We start from the raw sequence: 23,957 nt of genomic DNA, 5'->3' as shown, positions 1-23,957 counted from the left end.
TTAATGCTAGCTTGTTTTGAACCCAAACATATGCATGCTAATGCTGCAAAACTATATAAGCTATTCTGTACCCAAAGTCTGGTGAAAATACTATTGTCCTGCTATTAACAGGCCATAGGCCTTATACTAACTCCAGAAGGGCCCAATCCTGGTTTGTCGGACCTGTTGCCAACCTGTGTGACAGCTTACTCTGTGAACTGGAACTTGGTATCAGGTATCCCATGCTTAGAAAGATGAAGAGCTACTGGAGAGAGTCCAGCGGAGGGCTACAAGGATGGTGAGGGGACTGGAACATCTCCCCTACGAGGAGAGGCTGAGGGAGCTGGGCTTGTTCAGCCTGACAAAGAGAAGGCTGAGAGGGGACCTAATATATACTTACAAATATCTGAAGGGTGGGTGTCAGGAGGATGGGGCCAGACTCTTTTCAGTGGTGCCCAGCGACAGGACAAGGGGCAACGGGCACAAACTGAGGCACAGGAAGTTCTGTCTGAATATGAGGAAGAACTTCTTCCCTCTGAGGGTGACGGAGCACTGGAACAGGCTGCCCAGGGAGGTTGTGGAGTCTCCTTCTCTGGAGATATTCAAGACCCGCCTGGACGAGGTCCTCTACAACCTACTGTAGGTGACCCTCCTTCGGCAGGAGAGTTGAACTAGATGACCCACAGAGGTCCCTTCCAACCCCTACCATTCTGTGATTCTGTGATTCTGTGATGTTTAAGTGTGGGATAACAGCAAAGGCCCTGAAACTATGGGTGCAGGCAGAAGGCAAAGGCCCCCAAACCATCAGTAACTCATGGTCAGTTATTGGTCATTGAAAAAGTGCAACCTTGAAAGCTGGGGAAAGGCTGTTTTAAGAAAGGGAGAATCACCACAGTTCATCCGCACCTTGCTGATGTTTTCCTTTCTTGGCTGGTAAGTAATGCACAAGCATATCCAGCCAAATCTCTGCCACTGCTCTTTACCATCCCCTAAGTGTAAAGTATCCACCTCAGGGATGTTTCATGCCCAGGTTACTTGTTTTGTTTATCATGAAGACACTCTTGTGCTATCCTGCTCGCAACACAGTTTTATTACCGTCCTAAACGAGAACACTGGTTTTCTGGATCAAGTCCCAATAACTCATCACCCTGAAAATAACTCAGTACCCTGGAATTGTAGAATACACACAAGCATGTACACTTTCTTTTTTTTTTTAAGCCCCCATCTATTTGCTACAGATTCCTCCGGAACAGAGACTGTTCTGCTCCAAAAGGATGGTGACGTGTTAAATAGATTGTACAAATTATAGACAGTTACAGGTTCAGAGGTGAAAAGCACATACAACTGCAAATTTCTAGACCTTACCCCTTGATCTGCCTTAGAATCGAGCATTATTAACCAGCAATCCTGACTGGATAGCCAGGCTTCAAAAAGCTTCGGGAAGTAGCAAAACTGGGTTTTTTAGCTTTCTTACTGCATAGTGATTTGTTTCCATCATAACTTTATTCTGAGCCCCTACAGAGCAGCCTTATCAGTCTCACTCAACAGATGCAACAAGACAGACACAAAGTGAGGATGCAGGCAAATCTCATTTAATTTACCAACCAAAGCCTAAGCTTATGTGAATGTCACATTTAAATTTCAGGTCTTCATATTTTATTTTTTAACAATACATCAGCATTTTTAATCATTGTAAGCTTAAGGACTGGTATATCAGAACCGTTATCAGTGTTCCTCCTCCCTCTGTGTGGGCCCACATAAATTTCCATTCCTACTTTCACCACTAAAGCACAACAGAAAAAGCTGGCCCCCAGCATTCACCTTTCTTTGTGTCCACAAGCAAGAGCAATGCTTGCGTACTGTCCCCAAATATATTCAGTTTCAGTACAACAGCACTAAAAATGCTGATCATTGCAACAAGAATCCCTGCAATACAGAGCACCTGCGAGTTCAGTGAAGCTAGATTTCCTCTACTGTCTAAAGGGAGCCATGATATACAGCCACTATTTAAATCCTGCAAAATAAATTACTTTCTGTTTAGCGCAGAATGTTTTCAGTGGAGCAGACGTTTCAGATGCTGAATCTGTCATTGCTGGGTTTCTTAGCTGGGAGTACCTTTAGACATAAAGTGATAGCTACCTGAGCAGCTCCTTATGTGGGCTGGTCTACTTTTCCGTTCCTTCCTCACATACACAAATGTAATCTGCTGTGGGATCCATTTAGGAGGGACTCTTTCTGGTTTGCGTAGCTGGGGTCTCCTGCAGATTTTTTTAGCCTGTTGACAAGCTGTACATTTCCAGAGGTGCTGTAGTAGGAGTTACTCTGAGATCCTGATGCCCTTGAAGAAACACCAGTTTCTGCTTCGTGATATTTGGAACATAGTTATATACTACATGTGAAGTTCCTTCCTAAGCAAATTATGACTGGGCTCTATGAAGCCTGTCATTTTGTTGTTTGTTTGCATGCTGCCGTTACTCATTTCCCAAGCCACCTTCAGTGGCAAGTTCATTTGACTGAAAAGGAATCTTTTCTTTCCATGTTGCTATTTTTCAGTCAGATCATCTCATGGACCTGTCGGCACAGCTCAAAGTAGTTTCGCGTGGGAGGGCGTGGTGACACTGGAGTGTGGGACAGGCAAGGCAGGTTCATGCAAGTCATTTATGAGATCCCATCCTCACGCACCTAACAATGACAGAGGTTCCAGGATATTACAACCTAATAGCAGGATGCAAGGACCCAACAGAAGGGTCAGTACTCTGCCCAGTCTTGTTCAAATTCTTCATCAGTGACCCAGATGAAGAGTTAGAATGTACCCTCAGCAAGTTTGCTGATGACACCAAACTGGGAGGAGTGGTGGATACACCAGCAGGCTGTGCTGCCATTCAGCGTGACCTGGGCAGGCTGGAGAGTTGGGCAGAGTGGAACCTGATGAAGTTCAACAAGGGCAAGGGCAGGGTCCTGCACCTGGGGAGGAACAACCCCATGCACCAGTACAGGCTTGGGGCTGGCCTGCTGGAGAGCAGCTCTGCGGAGAGGGACCTGGGTGTCCTGGTGGACGACAGGTTGACCATGAGCCAGCAGTGTGCCCTGGTTGCCAAGAAGGCCAATGGGATCCTGGGGTGCACTGAGAAGAGAGCGGCCAGTAGGTCGAGGGAGGTTCTCCTCCTCCTCTGGTCTGCCCCTAGTGAAGATCCGTCTGGAGTACTGTGTCCAGTTCTGGGCTCGCCACTTCAAGAAAGATGAGGAGCTACTGGAAAGAGTCCAGTGGAGGGCTACGAGGATGATGAGGGGACTGGAACACCTCTCCTACGAGGAAAGGCTGAGGGAGCTGGGCTTGTTCAGCCTGAAGAAGGGAAGGCTGAGAGGGGACCTAATAAATGCTTATAAATATCTGCAGGGTGGGTGTCAGGAGGATGGGGCCAGACTCTTTTCAGTAGTGCCCAGCGACAGGACAAGGGGCAATGGGCACAAACTGAAGCAGAGGAAGTTCCATCTGAACATGAGGAAGAACTTCCTCCCTCTGAGGGTGACGGAGCCCTGGCACAGGCTGCCCAGGGAGGTTGTGGAGTCTCCTTCTCTGGAGATATTCAAGACCCGCCTGGACGCGGTCCTGTGCAGCCTGCTGTAGGTGACCCTGCTTTGGCAGGGGGGTTGGACTAGATGACCCACAGAGGTCGCTTCCAACCCCGAACATTCTGTGATTCTGTGATTCTGTGAACTGACCTGTTGAGCTGGCCGGGTGACGATGGCCTTCCTGCGCGAACTGCTGTGCCACGCCGTTTGCCCGCTCTGGTCGCTTGTGCTCCCCAGGCTGCTTTCTGTAGATGTGCGGGTGGCCGTGGTTGCTTGGGCGATGCCCAGGCCCCGTCAGCGTCTCCCCTGAGAGCTGCCGCCTCCTGGTGGGTTTCTCTGCTGCCGTGGCATTTCCCTGCCTCAGGAAACCCCCTGTGCTCTGAGATCCACCGCTTGGCTGCGGACTGGGCCAGCTCTGGAGCAGCTCACGTCAACAACATCCTGAAAAAATGCTCTTTATTTTAAGTAACTTCATGCTTGTCTGCAAGTCAGTTGAGTGCACATAAATAGAGAAAAAAGCTCTGCTTTGGTGGGGAAGATATTTTGTTAAGTACCCACCTCTTGCTCGAACTATTTTCTCATGCTCCTTTTGACAAAGTACTTTCAAACTAACTTCCCACCTTTCGGAGGGAATGACAAACAGGCCCATCTTGCCCGTTCACCATTTAAAATAAAAATACGCCGTCCCGACCGGTTCGGCTGCGGCTCACCTGGAACACGGCAGCCGATTTCCCTGTCCCCTGGACCACAGCTCGGAGGGGACTCCGTCTGCCGAGAGAGCAACGGAGAGAGCACAGCCGGCTCGGCCCTTCCCGTAGGCGCCTGCTCGACGGTCGGTGTCCGTCCCGCACGCCAGGGCTCTGAGCAAGAGCTACGGCGCGTGGACTGTGCCCTGTGTGACACCCGAGTGATGCTCGTCAAACGCACATCTGTCAAGAACGCATGAAAATCAGAGAACATTGATTTTTCGTGGTCTGATTATTTGTTCGGAGTGAAATGCTGCAATTCGCTGAGGCTCATCAGGATACAAAGTTACGCAGCAGTTGGGAAGCGCCAAGTTCTACACCAGTTGGTTTTTAAATTTTTTTACTTCTGCACGTTACAGAAAATCGTACATTTAGCTCAGCGATGATACCCTGAATAACTGCGCTGATTAAACCCAGAACACGGTACATAGCGATGGGGTTTTTTTTGGAAAACATGAACAAAAACTGGCAATTCTGCCTTGCGATGCAAATGGTGCCAGTGTGTGTCTGCACCGCAGGGCTGGGGACACCGCTGGGCACCGAACGCGCAGGTCCCCGCGTTAACCTCACCGCCTAACGTCAGTCCTCACGGCAACGGGGTGGGCTCTGGCGAGCTTTCCGGATTGTAGCTTCTCTTTTTGGGGAGTCCACAGTCCGCGCTCCCTCTCGTGTGCGCAGTAGCAGCCTGTGGTTAGCGGAGTGGCTTGGGTTGGAAGGGACCTTCCAGATCATCGTCTGGTCTGGAGAGGGGGGTTTTGCTGGTCAGAAGGGGGAAAACCAGACCTCGATGAGGAGGCAGCTGTAATGTGGGAGGACTCCTGCAGGGCCGCAGAGAAGCTGCCTGCCTGCCTGGGAAGGGGGAAGGAAGGAAGGAAGAGAAGAGGGAAGAGAAGGGAAAGGAAGAGGGAAAGGAAGGGGGAAGGGAAGGGGAAAAGAAAGGGAAGGGAAGGGGGAAGGGAAGAGGGAAGGGAAGGAAAAAGAAGAGGGAAGCAAAGAGGGAAGTGGGAAGGGAAGAGGGAAGAGGGAAGCAAAGAGGGAAGGGAAGGGAAGCAGGAAGCAAAGAGGGAAGGGAAGAGGGAAGGGAAGAAGGCAAGGGAAAAGGCAAAGGAAGCAAAGAGGGAAGGGAAGAGGGAGGGGAGAGGGGGACAGGGGGACAGGGGGACAGGGGGAGAGGGCAGCGGGAGGGCAGCGGGCCGGGCCTTTCCCCCCCCGGGCGCGGCGCTCGGGGCCGGGCCAGGCGCCGGAGGCGGCCCCGCGCGCGCCGTGCCCCGAGGGGAGGCGGGGGCGGGCAGGGAGCCTCAGCGCCCCCCAGCGGCCAGACGAGGGGGGCGGGGCGGGGCGAGCCGCGCCATGGCCGCCATGGCCGCCCCGGCGCCGCACCGCGCTGCCCAGCCCAGCGCCGCCGCCGCCGCTCCCGTCACCCCCTGCTACGCCGCGATTGGCCGAGCGCTGCCCTGACGGCACGGGGCAGCACCGCCCTGCCGGCCGCCGATTGGGCGGCGGCGCTGACGACTGCGTTACGTCTGCGCTCGCCTGGCCCGCGATTGGCTCAGGGCGCCGTTATAAAGCTCCCCCGTGGGGGCGCGGCCCTTTTCCTCCGTGGCGGCTCAAGGTGCTGCGTCCTTCAGCTGAAGCTAAGGCCGTCCCACTCCGGCGACTGGCACCGCGCCCCCACCATGGCCTCCGTCTCCGAGCTCGCCTGCATCTACTCCGCCCTCATCCTCCACGACGACGAGGTCACCGTCACGGTGAGTGCGAGCCGCCCCGGCCGCGCCGGCGTAAGATGGCGGCGAGGCGCGGCGTGGCCGGCGGCGGGGCCGGGCCGCTGAACGCCGCTGTCGTTGCAGGAGGACAAGATCAACGCGCTCATCAAGGCGGCCGGAGTGACCGTGGAGCCGTTCTGGCCGGGCCTCTTCGCCAAGGTGCGGCGGGGGGGGGCAGCGCCGGGCCGGGCCGGGCTGGCGGGGGAGCCGCTCGGGGGTCCGGGGGCGGCGGGGCTGAGGCGCAGCCGGCGGGCGCTGACGGGGCTCTGCCGGCGCTCGTCCCTCCCCAGGCGCTCGCCAACATCGACATCGGGAGCCTGATCTGCAACGTGGGAGCCGGCGGCGGCGGCGGCGGCGCTCCGGCTGCGGCCGCTCCCGCCGGGGGGGCTGCGCCGGCCGGCGGGGCGGCGCCGGGTGAGTGGCTGCGGGGCGCGGAGGGGCTCGGCCCCGGGTGAAGGGGCTGCGCGGGGCCGGCTGGGCGCTCCCGTCGCCCTCCGAACGCGGGCTGTGCTGGGCGGAGCGCGCTGGGCACTCAGGAAGGATGAGGAGCTGCTGGGGAGAGTCCAGTGGAGGGCTGCGAGGGTGATGAGGGGACTGGAGCATCTCTCCTATGAGGAGAGGCTGAGGGAGCTGGGCTTGTGCAGCCTGGAGAAGAGAAGGCTGAGAGGGGACCTTATAAATGCTTACAAATATCTGCAGGGTGGGTGTCAGGAGGATGGGGCCAAGCTCTTTTCAGTGGTGCCCAGTGACAGGACAAGGGGCAATGGGCACAAACTGAGGCACAGGAAGTTCTGTCTGAACATGAGGAAGAACTTCTTCCCTCTGAGGGTGACGGAGCACTGGAACAGGCTGCCCAGGGAGGCTGTGGAGTCTCCTGCTCTGGAGATATTCAAGACCCGCCTGGACGCTGTCCTGTGCAGCCTGCTGTAGGTGATCCTGCTTCAGCAGGAGGGTTGGACTAGATGACCCACAGAGGTCCCTTCCAACCCCGAACATTCTGTGATTCTGTGATCCTGGGCGTTCAGGCCCTCGCCTGTGGAAAGGCTGGAGCCAGCACATGACCTTAGCATTACCCCAGCATCAAGGCTGGTCCTTCTCCGCATCATCAGGATCTCCTCTGGAAGTTTCTCAGATTTGATAGGAATTCATTTTTTGATGGCACAACCACCCTTTTCTAATAGTGGGAACATGAGCCTCCCTGGGTCGTTAGCTTAGCTCGTTAGGATTGCTCAGCTTTTGCTTCTCGACATTGCAGTCGTGGTATGGGAGGTCTTTCGTGGCGGGTGGCTTTCGTGATCTGGTAAGATGGAAAAATCCTGATTCCTTTCTCCTTTCCTAGCTGAAGAGAAGAAAGAAGAGGAAAAGAAAGATGAGTCAGAGGAATCTGATGATGACATGGGCTTTGGTCTTTTTGACTAGTTTTGTACCTGTCTGTAATAAAGAACATTCAGTTGTATTCTTGTCTCTTGCATGGATGCGTGTGAAGGGGAGGGGATGGAGGGATGGCCAGGTTACCCGCGGGCCCTGGAACTGCTGTCACTGCATGTTCATCTGGGGCTTACAGCGTCCTTTGCCAGTTCTTCACACCTAACACAGGCGTAGTGCAGTGGCAGTCACAGCTCTGAGCTGCGTTCACAGTGCGTGGACAAAGGTGGAAGTGGAATCATGGCGAGTGGGATGCAGTAGCAACTTGGTAGGTTCAGGCTGTGGTCATGGTTAGCGAAAGAGCTACAGCCTCCTTTTGCGGTCCTCTACTTGTGATGTGTCTAATGCTTTAGCTGCAGTGCAGGGTCCATCTCGGCCTGGAGAAGAGAAGGCTCCGGGGTGACCTTCTAGCAGCCTTCCAGTCCCTGAAGGGGCCGACAGGAAGGATGGAGAGGGGCTTTTCACAAGGGTGTGTAGTGATAGGACAAGGGGAATGGCTCTCAACGAAAAGAGGGCAGATTTAGATTAGATAATTGGGAAGAAATTCTTCACCATGAGGGTGGTGAGGCCCTGGCACAGGTTGCCCAGAGAAGCTGTGGCTGCCCCCTCCCTGGCAGTGTTCAAGGCCAGGTTGGATGGAGTTCTGAGCAACCTGGTCTGGTGGAAGATGTCCCTGCTCCTGGCAGGGGGGCTGGAACAAGATGATCTTCAAGGTCCCTTCCAACCCAAACCATTCTGTGATTCTGTCTGGGGGTGGTTTCTAGTGCCAGGAGATTTAACCTGTTCAGGGGCAGCTGGAGGCTGTGGCACAGCAGGGATTGTGTGCATTGCCCAGCAGAGGACAGCTGTTGTGCTGAAGAGTGGGGAAAACACTGAAATTCCCAGCTGGAGGTCCTGCAAAAGGTTTACCAAGTGCCAGGTCCTGCACTTGGGTCACAACAACCCCATGCAACACTACAGGCTTGGGGAGGATTGGCTGGAAAGCTGCCTGGTGGAAAAGAACCTTGAGGTGTTGGTCGACAGCTGGCTGAAGATCAGCCAGCAGGGTGCCCGGGTGGCCAAGAAGGCCAATGGCGTCCTGGCTTGGATCAGGAATGGTGTGGCCAGCAGGAGTAGGGAGGTGATCGTGACCCTGTACTTGGCACTGGTGAGGCTGCATCTCGAGTGCTGTGTTCAGCTTTGGGCCCCTCACTACAAGAAGGCCATTGAGGGGCTGGAGCGTGTCCAGAGAAGGGCAACGAGGCTGGTGAGGGGTCTGGAGAACAAGTCTGCTGAGGAGTGACTGAGGCAGGTGGGGCTGTTTAGTCTGGACAAGAGGAGGCTGAGGGGGGACCTTATTGCTCTCTACCTGAAAGGAGGTTGTAGTGAGGCAGGTGTTGGTCTCTCTTCCCAAGTAACAGCAATAGGATGAGAGGCAATGGCCTCAAGTTGTGCCAGGGAAGGTTTAGATTGGATATGGGGAAAAATTTAGTTACTGGAAGAGTTGTGAAGCACTGGAACAGGCTGCCCAGGGAAGTGGTGGAGTCCCCATTCCTGGAGGTGTTTAAAAAAAAATGTGTAGATGTGGCACTTTGGGACATGGTTTAGCAGGCCTGGTGGTGTTGGGTTGATGGTTGGACTTGATGATCTTAGAGGTCTTTGCCAACCCTAGCAATTCTGTGATTCTTGGAGGCCAAATCTAGGATCGTGTCATCTAAAAGCAGACCGAGTCTTGCATTGCTAGGCGCCAAGCCTAGGTTGTGTCAGGTGTGTAATTTTTTTGCCTTTCCAGAAAAACTTGTAGGGAGCATCTCTGAAAACTGCTCTGAAGGGGGGGGTGGGGAAGATGGGGTCACTTTGCAGAAAGTACGTGTTTGTAAAAACAACTTTTGGACAGGACTTCTCCAGAGCAACTTCACCAGGTCGGGGCTGCCTTTCAGATGTGTGTGCGGAAGATCTAAATGAGAATTACGCATTGGCAAAACGTTCTGAGTGTGTGAGAAGGGACCCCAAAGTTGTGTAGGAGGGTTGCTCTGTATCTGGACCAAAACCCGATGCACTCTGTGCTGTCCCATCTGGGACAACTGGAGCTCGGTTGTTTTTTTGCAAGATGCAGGTGCCCAGGGAAGAATTTAGTCTGTGCACCCCCTGCTGCTGCTGAGAACTCGGGTACTGAGGCTCCAGAAGAGTTCCTGCAAACCACTCGCTGCCAGGTTCTCCACTCATTCTGAAAGAAACCCTCCCTGAGGAAAACTGGTTTTTAAAGGAGCGTAAGGAGTAGCGCCGAGTAGTTGCAAGTCACACAGATGGTAACGCTGACCTACTCCTGCGCTCCGTAGTTGGGAGGAAAAACTGTTTTCTGGAGGACTGCCTCAGTCTTGGATTTCCTCCTTGGGTGCTTCCTGTTGCTCCTCAAGTCCTGCGGATCAGGGTGGGGGAAAGACTGCAAGCAGCGAAAACTGAACAGTGGTTGGGGGGGGGGGGGGGGGGGGTTCTTCCTGCAGCGCGCACACACACACACACACACACACACACACACAACAATACAGCCCAAATTTCACTGGTAACACCTTTTTAATAGGTCAAAGTAACTGTACAGTTCATTATATTCTTCCTGAGAATAATTTATATCCCTCAACAGCAAAAAGGGAGTGTGGTTTTTATTTTAACAGAACAGATGGCATAACTGGAAAACCAAGGAAAATCTAATTACACTGCTCTACTGTAACTCCTCCCAGGCAAGATAGACAAAAGGATGGGTTAGTTAACTACAGTGGGTTTAAAATATTCAACATGGCTTTAATCTGTCGTTTATAAATTATATAAAAACGGGGGACATGAATGGTTACAGAACTCCTCTGAATGCGGCTCTGAATTGCTCTGGTACAAAGCAGCATTTTCGCTTCCAAGGAAAACAACGTTGCTACAAAAGAACTGGCACGTTATCCGGGTGAAAAAAGACGAGAGAGTTTTCAGTTGTGTCCTACCGCTAGTTCCAAACAAATGCTTCACACATCCACGGAAAAGTAGAAGGCAGGAAGATGAAGAGGGCTTTAGTTTGTCTTGAAATGACCGAAGTCTTGAAAATATAGCTTTTTTATTCTTTCTCTGTAAATTGTGATTAGCATATTGCGACGTAAGTGTTCTAATAAAAAAAATTCCAGTCTGGATAGTTCATATACTGCGGGCAAGAATTCTCAGCCCTGAGGTTTCCCCGAATTCTTCACAATATCTTCCTCCGATCTGCTGCGCGAACGGTTTCGGCTCGGTGACCGTAGCCCTGCGGCAGCTCGAGGCTAAGCGTGTCCCATGCGACGGTGTGAAACTGAAGCGCGCTCCGCAGCCGTGAGCTCCCGAGGACTTCTGTACAAACTTCATCTGGTGCTAATGCCACTTTTTTGAATCCCAGACCAGCTTGGCTTTATGGTAAAAACGTGGGTTAAACTTTTGTAGTGAGAGAGAACCGACAGCTGTCAGTCAGGTCTGCTGAAGCAAGAGGTGCCGGAAAGCCAGGACTACGCTGGGTGAATCCTCGCTGCTGGTGGAAGGTGAAGGAACATCCTTTCGCAAGCAGAATTCTCAAACGGGCCGACGAAACCGCTCCCTCGGCACTTAGTGCGGTCTGGACTGACTGATCATTTTCAGTCTGGCTTGATCAATAACATCCAGCAAGTTTTTGGCGTCCACGGCCAGCGCGTGCGCAGCCGTCAGCATTTGCTTCTTGTACTCCTGCTGCAGGCTGGTCATGACGTACTGCTGTGCCAGCTTCATCTTGTTAATCAGCTCGGCCAGGTCCGAGTTCAGCAGCTTCTGCGCCATCTCAATCTGGAACGGGAAGAGTCGGTCAACTCTGCAAGTCGTTAGAAGCGCTGCGCTTGCAGCGGCGAGGCTACGCACCACCCTCCCTCACCAGCCCCCGGCTGGGATTTCCGATGGCAGCCGGGGCCGCTGCTGGGGGCAGCGCGGGGAGCGGACGGAACGTCGGCACTGGCTGCTCTGCGCTGCGTGGAGAGCACGAGCAGCCCCGTCGGCGGCGGAGCCGCCCGCTGTGGAACGGCACCAAGACCCACATCGCTAGTAGCAGATTTTAACCCATGTCTGAGAGCTGAGGCCTCGTTAGAGCTTTCCAGGTCCCCGTTACCATCGCTCTTTTTACTACTGATGAAAGTAGCTCTAAAAACCAAAACAGGTCAAGCAGCCAGATACAGGTTACTTAAAAGAACCACGTCGCTAAGTCAGGACGATTCTCTAAGGTGGCACTTGGAGAACCATTCTCTGGCTTTCTCATTATCACATTCTTTCAGGATTTTGGAGGAAAACAGCTTTACTCCTGACTCCTGAGCTTCACTGAAAGATCTCAGTCGCTTCTCATCCAGAACTAGGTCACTACAGGATACATTCTCATCCAAACCTTCTGGCTGCAGCAAGCTAATGTTTAATTACCTGTTTACCGACTTTGTGCACAAGCTGTAGGTTAATGAAAGATCACACTTGCACCAAGAATTAACTCCCAGATGGTCTCTGTGCATTGCAGCACTGGTTTCATGTAAGCACTGCTAACGGGTTTTACGGCAGCTTCCTCTGGGTGCCGGTTGGACGCTCTTCAATTACATACAGTTTGAGCGTCTGAAGTCCCCACAAGCCTATGTCCACGCAGCAATTCTAATAAAATTTATTTCATGTAGAATTATAACCCAGGAGTTCAGACTGCTTAGCGAACCAAAACGTATGCACAGGCAAAGAAGAGAGAGCCAAAGCCTGTCCGGACAGCTGTCCTGGCCGAGGCTCCCTTGGAGCGTAACGACCGAGCATCAGGCGAGTGGAGCTCTACGTACCTCTCTGTGGGTGCTCGCAGGAAGCACTGGGAGGGTCTCATCCACCGTCGCCAGTAAGGTTCTCAGTGCCAAACCAACCTCCTAAGTAAAAAAATGAAAGGAAATAGACTTTAAAAACTTGGAAAGAACAGGTGAGGGAATTGTAGGAGTGCAGGAAGCAACAGATGCACTTAGTCCCTCATCTGGGTAAGGGAGTTAGAACATGGCCGAGAGACTCTAAAATCCCACCTGCAATTCTGTGTTTCACCATCAAAACAAGATGGCAAAGGGTTAATAAAAGTTTTTCTTACAGAAGTGAAAGGCAGAAAAGATTGTGCACGACTCGCTGCCCCTGGATAAGCGCGGGCAAGCTGGGGACGAAAAGCACCGCTGCCCACAGTGCTGCTAACAGTATCCAAGGCTCCATCCTGCTGACCACACCTTCCCCACCCTGCAAACACAAAAACCTTTTCTGCTTCCAGCTTCCCAGAAAGCTTCTCCTGCGCCACTTGAAGACCTCATTTGGGAGAGAACTAAACCACTGATTTTTAGGAATTGCCTCCATACCTTTACCATGGGGACATACTCCTCCGGCGGAGCTGGCTGTATTTTACTGGACATTTCTATGACCGCCTTCACCAGCCCCGTGACGTTCTCGTAGACTTTGTCGTTGGAGCGGTCGAGGTTGGCCGTAGGCGGAGGGCTGATCTCCTGCGGCTGGATCTGGAAGCAGAGAGGGGTTGTTGAACCTCCTGTGCCCAGCAGATGGGGCTCAGCAACTTCCCAACCTCCACAGACCGCCGCGAAGGTCTCATATTCGCAACAGCCCCCCAGTCCCGTCCAGCTGGGGCCCCTGTCCTGCCTGAGCACGCTCGGTCCGGGAGCTGAAGGAAGTTTCCTTCAAGTTCTTCTGACTGAACCTGATCTGTGAAACGACACTGGGGAATTTTTACCAGGATTTCCCTGAAGAGCTTCCAGTCTAGCTCCCACAACAGAGAAGAAAATAATTTGAGAAACGAGGAACAGTACAGAGTATTTGACACGTCTAAGTAGTTCACTACTGAAGGCCAAGCTCCACAGCTAAGGCAACAGGTACCAGGTCCCTCGTTCCAGAACCTTGTTTCGTGCTCCAAAACAATGTCAGAGTACACAGTGAACGTACTGATGTAGTAAAGAGAGAATATTTCAGTACACGTTATTGTTTTGTTAGTGAAAATTCACAGCAGATGAACAAAAATGGTGTCGCCACTGCAGGTGGGAAACACCGCACGTTTTCACAGAGTTTATTTCCAATAGATCAGAAAAAAGTCAATAGATTAAAAATCCTTTCTCAAGCAAAATCCCCATTGAGTCAGATCTGTCTAAAGTTAAATCCAAGACAGACTGAAATAATCTTGGGTCAGAAAAGAAGCAAACTTTGTAAACTTCCTCTGTAAGGCCCTCCATTATCTCTGCTCCTGATCTCTAAATCTACAAGGATCCCAGGTCCCTGCAGCCCCTCGCTGCTACGGGATGCCCAAGCAACCACTCAGTGGGAGGAGAAGGTTAAAAAATTCCTTATTTCCTACTGGTCACACAGCAGCCATCCTCTGTGTTCACCTGAGAGGGCTCATGGCATTCCAACCCACCACGCTGGGTTACTACTGGTTCTTACAACTGGTCCTAGCTACAGAGATGTTTCACTGGAAGCACCTGAGATACTACTCTCATGAAACTATAAAATACTTGGATGAAACTCTGTGTAAGGAAGGAGTGCAGGATTTAGTGCTCAGTGGTTCCATTTTGGTGCATTGCACTAAGTGGGTACTGACAGCTACTACAGAGATCCAATCTAGTGCACTGATCAGAAAGTACCTTAGGAGAAAGAACACCGTAATTGCCCCAATCACCAGAGGAAGGCTGTGATTCTAATCGGTTTCAGCAACGGAGAAGTTAAACAGTCGTCTGGCAAAGTCGCATGCAAAGACATTTTGGAATAGGGCACGTACACACACGCTCACGCACTGCTTACCCTCCATGGCTATGGTTGAGCAGAATGTGGGGGAAGGTTAAAGAAATTTACCAAAAGAAGGGAAAAAAGAAAAACAATATTAATAAAACTCAGCAGGGAAAAAACCAAACCAAAACATGTGTAGCAATAAGAGACCAGTTAAAAAGCCTGCAACGAAAATGCATCCTCAACGGTACCGGCAGTCATTCACGTTAGCTCTCGGGCCATCTGTTACGGAAGCACCGTGTGCTGACGACCTGCTGTGCACCCGCGGAGGAAGTGGAAGTATTTGCCATGCACCCATGCTTACTTTTTACTCAACACATGGCGAAGAGATCATGCAAAGCTTGACAGGAGCAAGCCAGTCTGGCGAGCAGCAGAGTGGTGAGTGGAGTAGAGGGCCTCTGCAACGGTGGGAAACAACGTGTCCTGCGCAGCCCTGCTCCCTTCACCCAGACCACCGACAGATTTAAGCAAATGCTGTATTCGTCTTTTTGAAACTGTTTTTTTTTTTCCTTTAGAAAAGTCGCGATGGGAAATACGTGGTCATGGAGCTGTGCAGCTCCTGTTGGCGACGACTGATCACAGTCGTGGTTAAAAAGTACCAAGAACCCATTCCACATGGCTTATACCCAACCCACCTGATTCCTACAGTCGGGCCCTAACGTTTCAAGAGGACGGACATCTGCGTTTCTTTCCACTCAATTTTTTTTGTTTATACCTGACACCAACACTATTGCTCTGCAGACTGTGAAGTCAGAGGAGTTTCTCTGCATGGACTGGCTGACTTTGCCTCGGCAAGTAACGCAAACCCAGGTATCTCCCGGTGGGTGCCCTGACGGCTCCCGGGGGTGAGCAGTTCCATTCCTCTTATTTTAACTTGTTTTCTGCAGAAAAGGGAGACGGAAGTGGGAGTCTTGAAATGGGTGTACAGAAAAGGGAGTCTGAAATGAACCCCAGAAGCATCTTCAGTTTAGGACTGCAGACACTAACAAAGCCATACGCCATTAAAAAACAACAGGCTGTTTTCTTGAAGGGGCATAAAACAATCCAATTTCAAGAAACTCTTGACAGGAAAACAAAATCAGCTTTTCTTTAGCTGTTTAGTACATGAACCTTGTTCATGCGTTATTACCGATGACTTTGGCTGCTCAGGTTTGTTTGTGGTCAAAAAGATGGATTTCAGAAAACATTTTTCACGTTCCAGTATCAGCATTTAGAAAGGAAATTTTAGAGAAGCCAAGTGTGGTAACACATCTGTTACTGCTTTTTGCCATTTTCTGAGGCTTGGCAGCTTGAAAAGCGCTGGCATCAGTTTCTAATAAATAACCCTGCTCAAATTTGCCACTGCTGCCTATTTACGCTGATTCTTAAATATTCTGATAATCTCAGAACAAGAGAGCAAGAGTGAGACGGACAGTGGCTGAGATGGATTTGTGCTGAACGCATTGCTCTGACGGCCAGTTCTGAATTTCACAGTCAGATGAGCTGGATTTTTTTTTGTATTTTCTTAAACCACCTAAAATAAGTGTCGCTCATCACAGCAGCTGTATCTACCACCACATGAATTCCCGTTCTTTGCTATGGGCTTGGCAGGGCTTCGATCAGCCAGAGGTGCTCCTTCTGTGGGGAGCCGTACTACCAGCGCTAGCTGCTGTACTACAGCGGGGACTGCCCCGGTGCATTTGCAGGCGCCTGTGCCCTAACGCAGACGCCGACTTTCTCCTCTCGGGAAACAGCTGGAGCACGAACGCGTCACCTCCCTGGCTGCTGCTGACGGCACCGACTGACAGAATGGGAGAGGCAGCAGGAGCGACCCTGCCTGCACGCTCCGGGCGGTAATACTGCTGTCAGCCCAGGAGTCTCTGGGGAGGGGTGTTTGTCCAGCTGCAAAGGTCGTGAAATGATAGAACAGCGAGGCGCATAGATCGGCTGCATTTCTGTCAGAGAAATTACTGACAGCCACCGTTGTACCTAGCTGCTGGAAACTGCCAGCATCAGAAACGGCTCCTCTGGTTCCTCTCAGGAGGCCCCGAGGTCGCTCAGGTTTCTGTTGCCCAGATCAGAACGATAACGGAGTCCCAAAGGCAGGGGACAACACGATTTTAGCAGCGACTGACGTACTAAGGAGCAGTTCCGCTGACACCAACTGCAGCAGGGGACAGGACGCTGTGCTTCACAGCATCTCTCGGCCAGAAGTTTCATTTTTGGCTTTGTTGCCCGTTTACTGGGGATGAAACAACACATTAGAAGGCATCTCAGCCACAGGTCAGACAGCCATTCCCCTCCTTCCCTTGTGCCCCAGCACGAGGAGGGCTTTAGGAGGCTCGGTGCTGCAGTGAGAGGTTTTTGGAGCACCACAGTTCAGATGTGCCTCACTTCCCTGTGACCGAGGACAGGAGACTTCGGTGCTACTGGAGTAACTGGGAACCCCGGGTGTGCTCCCTCCTGCTTAACGAAGCTGCTGAGCAGGGAGGCTGGGTTCATATGGGAGATCTCATGCGCTCTTCAAACTAGAAATAAGGCCACCTGGTAAAGGTTCTAGGTGAGGACCTTGCTGAATCACGGTAATGGAGGATACGAGCCTACGAGCTAACTCCCCACTTCCCTGGAGAGCTGCCAGTGCGCGTTTGCCCCATGACAACATCTACTCGAGAGGTTTAGTTGCTTTTGCTTTCCACAGTCTCTGCTTCAGGAACAGCGAACTATCTGAGCGGTAACGTTTGATTTTCTGAAGCGTGTGTCCTGTGACGCTGAGCGACGTACCTTCACGCCTTCGTTGTAGCTGTCCACGGGGCTGTTCAGGCTTGCAAGGCTGCCCAAATGGCTGGGGGCTCCAGGGCGGGGAGGTTTCTTTGGCGGAGCTGCGTGATCTGGTTAATAAAACAAGTTGCATTTTAGAGGACCAACAGAGGTACCTGCAGAATTCTGGTCTGTCAACACCACAAGGGCTACACGTGCTTTACTGCCCTCGCAGAGGAGATGTACATCTTTCTGTATCTTACAGTAAATTCACTGTTTGTAGGAGCTACGCTTTAATATCATGGTAGGGGTTGGAAGGGACCTCTGTGGGTCATCTAGTCCAACCCCCCCTGCTGAAGCAGGGTAAATATTAATATGTATTTCTATTGACAAAATGCAGACAGAAAAGGTGGTGGAATACATCAAGCTTTCCTGCAATTATGGGAGCACAGCTGTTTCAGTAAGACACTTCAAAAATCCCGTCATGGGGCAACCGCTGCTCATCCCAGTGCACCTACTCCAGACCCGAGAGGTGCTCACCCCTTCGTACCACAGCCGAGTGCCACGTGTACTGCAGATGTCTGGGAAAATCGGACTTCTTCATGGCAGAAATCCTAGGTGTGATTCACTTTGAGACTGAGACACCTAAATGTAGGTGTCTACCGTTGTTTTACACGTCTGAGCTCCACACACGCTTAAGACCTACGCAGTGACTCAGCTTCCTCTAGACACCTCCCGCCGGCTGATGAAACACCTTCTTTGCTTTGCTGACTGCGTCTCTGGGGACTGCACGGGGAATTTCAACACGTAGTGCGTGGAAACATCTACGTGCAGTTACCGGGAATCGAATTCACCCCTTGTATGAATACACTGGCATAAAGCTTTGTTCACTACTGCTGCTAGAATACTTGTAGTCAAGGATTTAAGATGACAGTAGAGGAATTTACTGCTTACCTGGTTTACCCACAGGCTGATAGATGTGCTGGTTACCAGCCTACAAAATAAAATACACATTTAGACAAGTTATTCCAGTGCTGACAACTTTCATCAGTACAGTCTCGAACACTGAGAGCAGCCTGCTCTCAGCACATTTCCCAACAGTTGAAAACTGTTGTCATCAACAACGGGTTGTCATCAGCGGCGCTGAGTCTGGTTGGCGGCCGGTAACTAGTGGTGTCCCCCAGGGGTCAGTACTGGCCCAGTCTTGTTCAACTTACTCATCAATGACCTGGATGAAGAGTTAGAAGGTACCCTCAGCAAGTTTACTGATGACACCAAACTGGGAGGAGTGGTAGATACACCAGAAGGCTGTGCTGCCATTCAGCGAGACCTGGGCAGGCTGGAGAGTTGGGTGCAGAGGAACCTGATGAAGCTCAACAAGGGCAAGTGCAGGGTCCTGCACGTGGGGAGGAACAACCCCATGCACCAGTACAGGCTTGGGGTTCACCTGCTGGGAAGCAGCTCTGCAGAGAGGGACCTGGGTGTGCTGGTGGACAACAAGTCGACCATGAGCCACCTGGATTTAACTCCATTCGCCAACACTCTCTGCGCTTGGCCATTCAGCCAGTTCTTTATCCAGTGAAGAGTACACCCATCCAAACCGTGGGCAGCTAGTTTCTCCAGGAGGATGCTGTGGGGAACAGTGTCAAAGGCCTTACTAAAGTCCAGGTAGACAACATCCACAGCCTTTCCCTCATCCACTAAGCGGGTCACCTGGTCATAGAAGGAGATCAGGTTGATCAAGCAGGACCTGCCTTTCATGAACCCATGCTGGCTAGGCCTGATCCCCTGGTTGTCCTGCACATTCCTGGTGAGAGCACTCAGGATGAATTGCTCCATAATCCTGCCCAGCACTTAGGTCAGGCTGACAGGCCTGTAGTTCCCAGGGTCCTCCTTCCGGCCCTTCTTGTAGATGGGTGTTACATTGGCGATCCCTCAGTCACCTAAGACCTTCCCTGTTAGCCAGGACTGCTGACAGATGATGGAGAGTGGCTTGGCCAGCCCCTCCACCAGTTCCTTCAGCGCTCTTGGGTGGATCCATCCATCCCCATAGACTTGTAAGTGTCCTGGTGGCATAGCAGGTCGTTAACTGCTTCCTCCTGGATTACGGGAGGTTTGTTCCACTCTCCTTCCCTATCTTCCAGCACTGGGAGTTGTCTACCCTGGGAATAACCAGTCTGACTATTAAAGACTGAGGCGAAGAAGACATTTAGTACCTCAGCCTTTCCCTCCTCCTTGGTGGCAATATTCCCCCTCACATCCAATAAGGGATGGAGACTCTGCTTGGCCCTCTTTTTGTTGCTGATGTATTTGTAAAAACATTTTTTGTTGTCCCTTACAACAGTGGCCAGCCTGAGTTCTAGCTGGGCTTTTGCCTTTCTGATTTCCTCTCTGCACAACCTAACAAGACCCCTGTACTCCTCTTGAGTCGTCTGCCCTTTCCTCCATAGGTGGTAGACCTTCCTTTGTTTCCTGAGTCCCAGCAAGAGCTCCCTGTTCAGCCAGGACGGTCGCCTTCCCCGACGGTTCGTCTTGAGGCACATGGGGACAGCCCGCTCCTGTGCCTTTAAGACTTCCTCCTTGAAGACTGTCCAGCCTGCCTGGACCCCTTTGCCCTTCAGCACTCTCTCCCAGGGGACTCTCTCAACCAGTATTCTCAGCAGGCCAAAGTCTGCCCTCTGGAAGTCCATGGTGGTGGTTTTGCTGGCCCCCCTCTTAACTTCACCTCTATCATTTCATGGTCACTAAGCTCAAGACGGCCTCCGACCACGACATCTCCCACCAGTCCTGCTCTGTCAGTAAACAGCAGGTCTAGTGAGGCACCTCCCCTGGTAGGCTCACTTACCAGCTGTGTCAGGAAGTTATCTTCCACACACTGCAGGAACCTCCTAGACTGCTTCCTCTCTGCTGTGTTCTATTTCCAGCAGATGCCCGGTAAGTTAGAAGTCCCCCACAAGAACAAGGGCTAGCGATTGTGAGACTTCTGCCAGCCTCTTGTAGAAAACTTCATCTGCCTCTTCATCCTGGCTGGGTGGTCTATAACAGACCCCCAGCAGGATGTCTGCCTCGTTGGCTTCCCCCCTCATCTTTACCCATAAGCACTCGCCCTTGTCATCACAATTGTTGAGCTCTACATGACTGAAGCAGTCCCTAAGATACAGGGCCACCCCACCGCCTCTCTTTCCTCGCCTATCCCTTTTGAAGCGCTTATAGCCATGCATTGCAGCACTCCAGTCATGAGAGTCATCCCACCACGTTTCTGTGATGGTGACCAAGTCATAGCTGTCCTGCTGTACAATGGCTTCCAGCTCTTCCTGTTTATTGCCCACACTACGTGCATTGGTGTAGATGTAGTTGAGCTGGGCTGTCGATCTCACCCCTGCTCAAGTGCATCTACACCAGAAGCAGGCAATTCCAAAGTGCTGGAAGTCAAAAAAGCGGGGCAGAAGGCCGGCTTGGCTGAGCAGGGATTTTCTAGAACTTAGGCAGAAAAGGGAAGCGTATGGACGTTGGAAGCAAGGGCAGGTGACATGGGAGGACTACAGAGATGCTGCTTGCCACTGCAGGGAGAAAATTTGTGTGGCCAAAGCTCGAGTTCAAACTGGCCAGCACTCAGAAGGAAAACAAAAAGGGCTTTTTAAAATATGTTAACAGCAAAAGGAGAATCAGAGATAACATTGGTCCGTTGCTTGATGAAGGCGTTCACCTCACAGAGACACAGACAAAGCGGAGACATTTAATGCCTTCTTCACCTCCATCTTCAACACCAGTGGTGGGTCCTGGGACCCCTGGAGCCCTGTGTTGGAAGACCATGACTGGGGGGATGATAAAGTCCCAGCCGGCTCTGAACTGTTTGGGACTTGCTGCTCCAGCTGGATGCATGTAAGTCTCTGGGGCCCGATGGGATTCATCCCAGGGTACGGAAAGAGCTCGCCAACATTATCATGGGACCTCTCTCCATTATTTTTCAACAGTCTTGGGAGTCTGGAGAGGTCCCAGTTGACTGGAAGCTGGCAAATGTTGTCCCTATTTTCAAGAAGAGTAAGAAGGAAGACCCTGGTAATTACAGGCCTGTCAATTGCACTTTGGTGCCTGGTAAAATCTTGGAGCAGGTTATTCTGGGAGTTAACTGAAAAACACTTGAGAGACAACAGAGTCATTGACCATAGCCAGCACAGGTTCTTGAGGGCAAAGTCTTGCTTAACCCACTTAATTTCCTTTTATGTTAAGGTCACCTATCTAGTGGAACAAGGGAAGTAGATGTGGTGGTTTTTTATTTTAGCAGAGCTTTTGACACTGTCTCTCACAGTATCCTTATCATAGAATCACAGAATGGTAAGGGTTGGAAGGGACCTTAAAGATTATCTAGTGCCAGCCCCCAAATCCTTCTGGACAAAGTCCCCAGCACACAGCTAGACAAGTCCGTCATACGTTAGGTTGATGGGTCGGGCTCAAAGGGTTACAGTAAATGGGGTTACATGAGGCTGGTGGTCAGTCATCAGGAGGGTTCTACAAGTTTAATTTTAGGGCCGGTGTTCTTCAATGCTTTTATAAATGATCTGGACACAGGAATCAAATGTACATTAATTAAGTTTGCCAATGATACTGAACTAGGAGAAGCTGTGGACCCCCTTAAGGGTAGAGAGGCCTTACAAACAGATCTGGATAGATTATAGTGCTGGGAAATCACCAAGCGTATGAAATTTAACAAGAGCCAGTGCCAGACTCTCCACCTGGGATGGGGTAATCCTGGTTATACATACAAACTGGGGGATGAGAGGCTGGAGATCAGCCCCGTGGGAAGAGATCTGGAGGTTTGTGTTGATGGCCAGTTGAATATGAGTCAACAGTGTGCCCTGGCAGCCAAACGGGTCAGCCGTGTCCTGGGGTGCATCAAGCACAGCATAGCGAGCCGGTCAAGGGAGGTGATTGTCCCATGCTACACGGCACTGGTGCAGTCCTGCCTCGAGTACTGTGTGCAGTTTTGGGCGCCTCAATATAAGGAGAACATCAACCTGTCAGAGTGTGTCCAGAGGAGGGCGACCAAGATCGTGATAGACCTCGAGGGCAAGACTTATGAGGAGCAGCTGAGGTCGCTTGACTTGTTCAGCTTGGAGAATACAAGGCTGGCGAGTGACCTCACCGCAGTTTACACCTTCCTCAAGGGGGGAAGCGGAGGGGGAGGTGCTGATCTCCCTCTGGCGACCAGGGATAGGACATCATGAAACTGAATGAAGCTGCATCAGGGGAAGTTCAGACTGGACATTAGGAAAAGGTTCTTCACTGAGACGGTGGTCGGTCACTGGGAGAGGCTCCTCAGGGAAGTGGTCACAGCACCAAGCCTGTCAGAGTTCAAGCAGCACCTGGACAACACTCTTTGTCATATGATTAAATTTTAGGTAGTTCTGCGTGGAGCAGGGAGTTGGACTCGATGGTCCTTATGGGTCCGTTCCAACCTGAGATATTCTATCATTCTATGAAAGATGAAAATCTGGTCACAACCAAGTCAATACTTTACAAAAAACCTGCAGCTGTCATGTCATAAAATGCATTACAATCCCAACAGAGTCCCATTTTATGCAAGCCTATCTGTATAAAGAAGTTTCCATTGTAAAGTAAAACACTGAAGGCAGTCAGAATTTAATAGGTCTAATACTGAAACATCCCCAAAAGGCATGTATTTATACAATAAAGACTGTTTTCTGCAAAGTCAGAATACTTTGCGTCAGACCTAAGGAAACTGCTTTTTCAACACTTTGAAGATGACATTCAGACTGCTTAGGATTCATTTTTAATGGTACGAAACCACAGTATTTGCTTCAATCCACCTTCAGCTCTGGACAACGCTATCGTAAATCATAATTCATTAACTTTCTTTTCTGACCTTTTAAGCAACTGTTCTTGAATGTCTCACATCCATACCCAGGTATGACGGATAGTAGCAGTACACTTACTACTCCTTAGCTCCTAACTCCACCATCAGCTCCCTTCAGTGCTAGACGGCTGTGAGGATACCAAGCAGCTTGCCCAACAGCACGCCGAAAGTCTGCAGGAGATCTCTGAACTGAACCGAGAAGCTCATGCCTTTCAGCCGACTCATTAACAAACTCGCAGGATACTCACGACTGTAGCTCAACATTTATGCAAAGCTTCAGCTTGGCGTTTTTAGAAATTCATGTTATGGTTTTAAAAATACAGACAGATCTCACAATGGCTCCTAGGGCCAAGGTTGCCTAGCACTTGAGGCCTGCTTTCAGCTGCTCAAAACTTTTTCAACTTTTAACTGTATGAAATGAAAATTCCCCAACTAACTCTACTTCAAGCTCATTCCTATCAGTTTGCTATGGAAAACTATGTCAAGAAGGACAACTTCCAGAAAGTAAGGTCGCATAAAAATGTATTGCATAGGGAGAAATCTGAAGTTCTAAGGCCCGTAGATGATATTCTAGCAACTTAATACTTTAGAGCAGAAACTTGATGGCTAGAAATAAAGGAGCATATTCATCCTGCCTACTCCAAGTCTGTAACTACAGACTTAGTATATGTCAAAAGAACGCCCACAAAGTTATACAGCCACGTGCTCATCGGTTAGGAACTCCTAAACTGCATGTGGTAACGCTCCATCTGCACCACCACATCCAAGAACAGCATTACGTATTACTCCTCCCTCCCAGCACACCTGAACTCCCCAGACACTGCGGCTCTGAGCAGGAATCGGAGGTGCTGTGCTTCCTGCTCCCGTTCCAACTACCACAACTACTCAAATAAAAATGTCACCTTGCAGGGCAGACATAAATGACACCTCAGTGAACTGGATTCTCCCCTCACCACTGTCACAGAAATCCCCGTGTTACACTGGACAATTATTTAATGGTAGCTGTCCTAGAAATGACTACTGCCCCTCTCATCCTTTTGAGGAGAAACTGAGATTGACTCATAGAAGCAT

The 23,957-nt window shown here is 51.1% G+C and overlaps 2 protein-coding genes and 1 long non-coding RNA gene across 15 annotated transcripts in view; 1 reads left to right on the top strand and 2 right to left on the bottom strand.

The window, feature by feature from the left end:
- Positions 1-1,549: 1,549 nt before the first annotated feature.
- On the bottom strand, positions 1,550-5,550 carry LOC142360811 (uncharacterized). 4 transcript variants are annotated; one of them, XR_012763367.1, is made up of 5 exons: positions 5,082-5,550; positions 4,869-4,983; positions 4,263-4,481; positions 3,703-3,993; positions 1,550-2,661 (listed from the first exon to the last, which is right to left on the bottom strand). It is a non-coding gene; the product is annotated as an uncharacterized LOC142360811 (long non-coding RNA). The 4 variants fall into 4 exon arrangements; XR_012763365.1 differs by having other exon boundaries at positions 1,550-3,207; positions 4,869-5,550; XR_012763364.1 differs by having other exon boundaries at positions 4,869-5,550.
- Positions 5,551-5,875: 325 nt separating this feature from the next.
- RPLP1 (ribosomal protein lateral stalk subunit P1) lies at positions 5,876-7,517 on the top strand. Its single transcript, XM_075415212.1, has 4 exons — positions 5,876-6,046; positions 6,146-6,220; positions 6,352-6,475; positions 7,401-7,517. Exons 1-4 carry the CDS (start codon positions 5,975-5,977, stop codon positions 7,478-7,480), a joined length of 351 nt encoding a protein of 116 aa, XP_075271327.1. The 5' UTR covers positions 5,876-5,974; the 3' UTR covers positions 7,481-7,517.
- Positions 7,518-10,027: 2,510 nt separating this feature from the next.
- Positions 10,028-23,957, bottom strand: part of PTK2 (protein tyrosine kinase 2) — a 238,503-nt gene continuing 224,573 nt past the window's right edge. For all 10 annotated transcript variants that reach the window (XM_075415500.1, XM_075415499.1, XM_075415496.1 and 7 more), the window contains 5 exons: positions 17,966-18,005; positions 17,036-17,142; positions 12,847-13,002; positions 12,301-12,381; positions 10,028-11,290 (listed from right to left, as the gene is read on the bottom strand). In XM_075415500.1, coding sequence (XP_075271615.1) covers positions 11,078-11,290; positions 12,301-12,381; positions 12,847-13,002; positions 17,036-17,142; positions 17,966-18,005 — 597 coding nt within the window. In that variant the 3' untranslated portion in view covers positions 10,028-11,077. The remainder of the gene's footprint in view (positions 11,291-12,300; positions 12,382-12,846; positions 13,003-17,035; positions 17,143-17,965; positions 18,006-23,957) is intronic.

Source organism: Opisthocomus hoazin, chromosome 3 (genome assembly GCF_030867145.1).
Source record: "Opisthocomus hoazin isolate bOpiHoa1 chromosome 3, bOpiHoa1.hap1, whole genome shotgun sequence".
NCBI lineage: Eukaryota > Metazoa > Chordata > Aves > Opisthocomiformes > Opisthocomidae > Opisthocomus > Opisthocomus hoazin.
The sequence above is the reverse complement of the archived record's forward strand: the minus strand, read 5'-3'. Positions and strand labels throughout refer to the sequence as shown.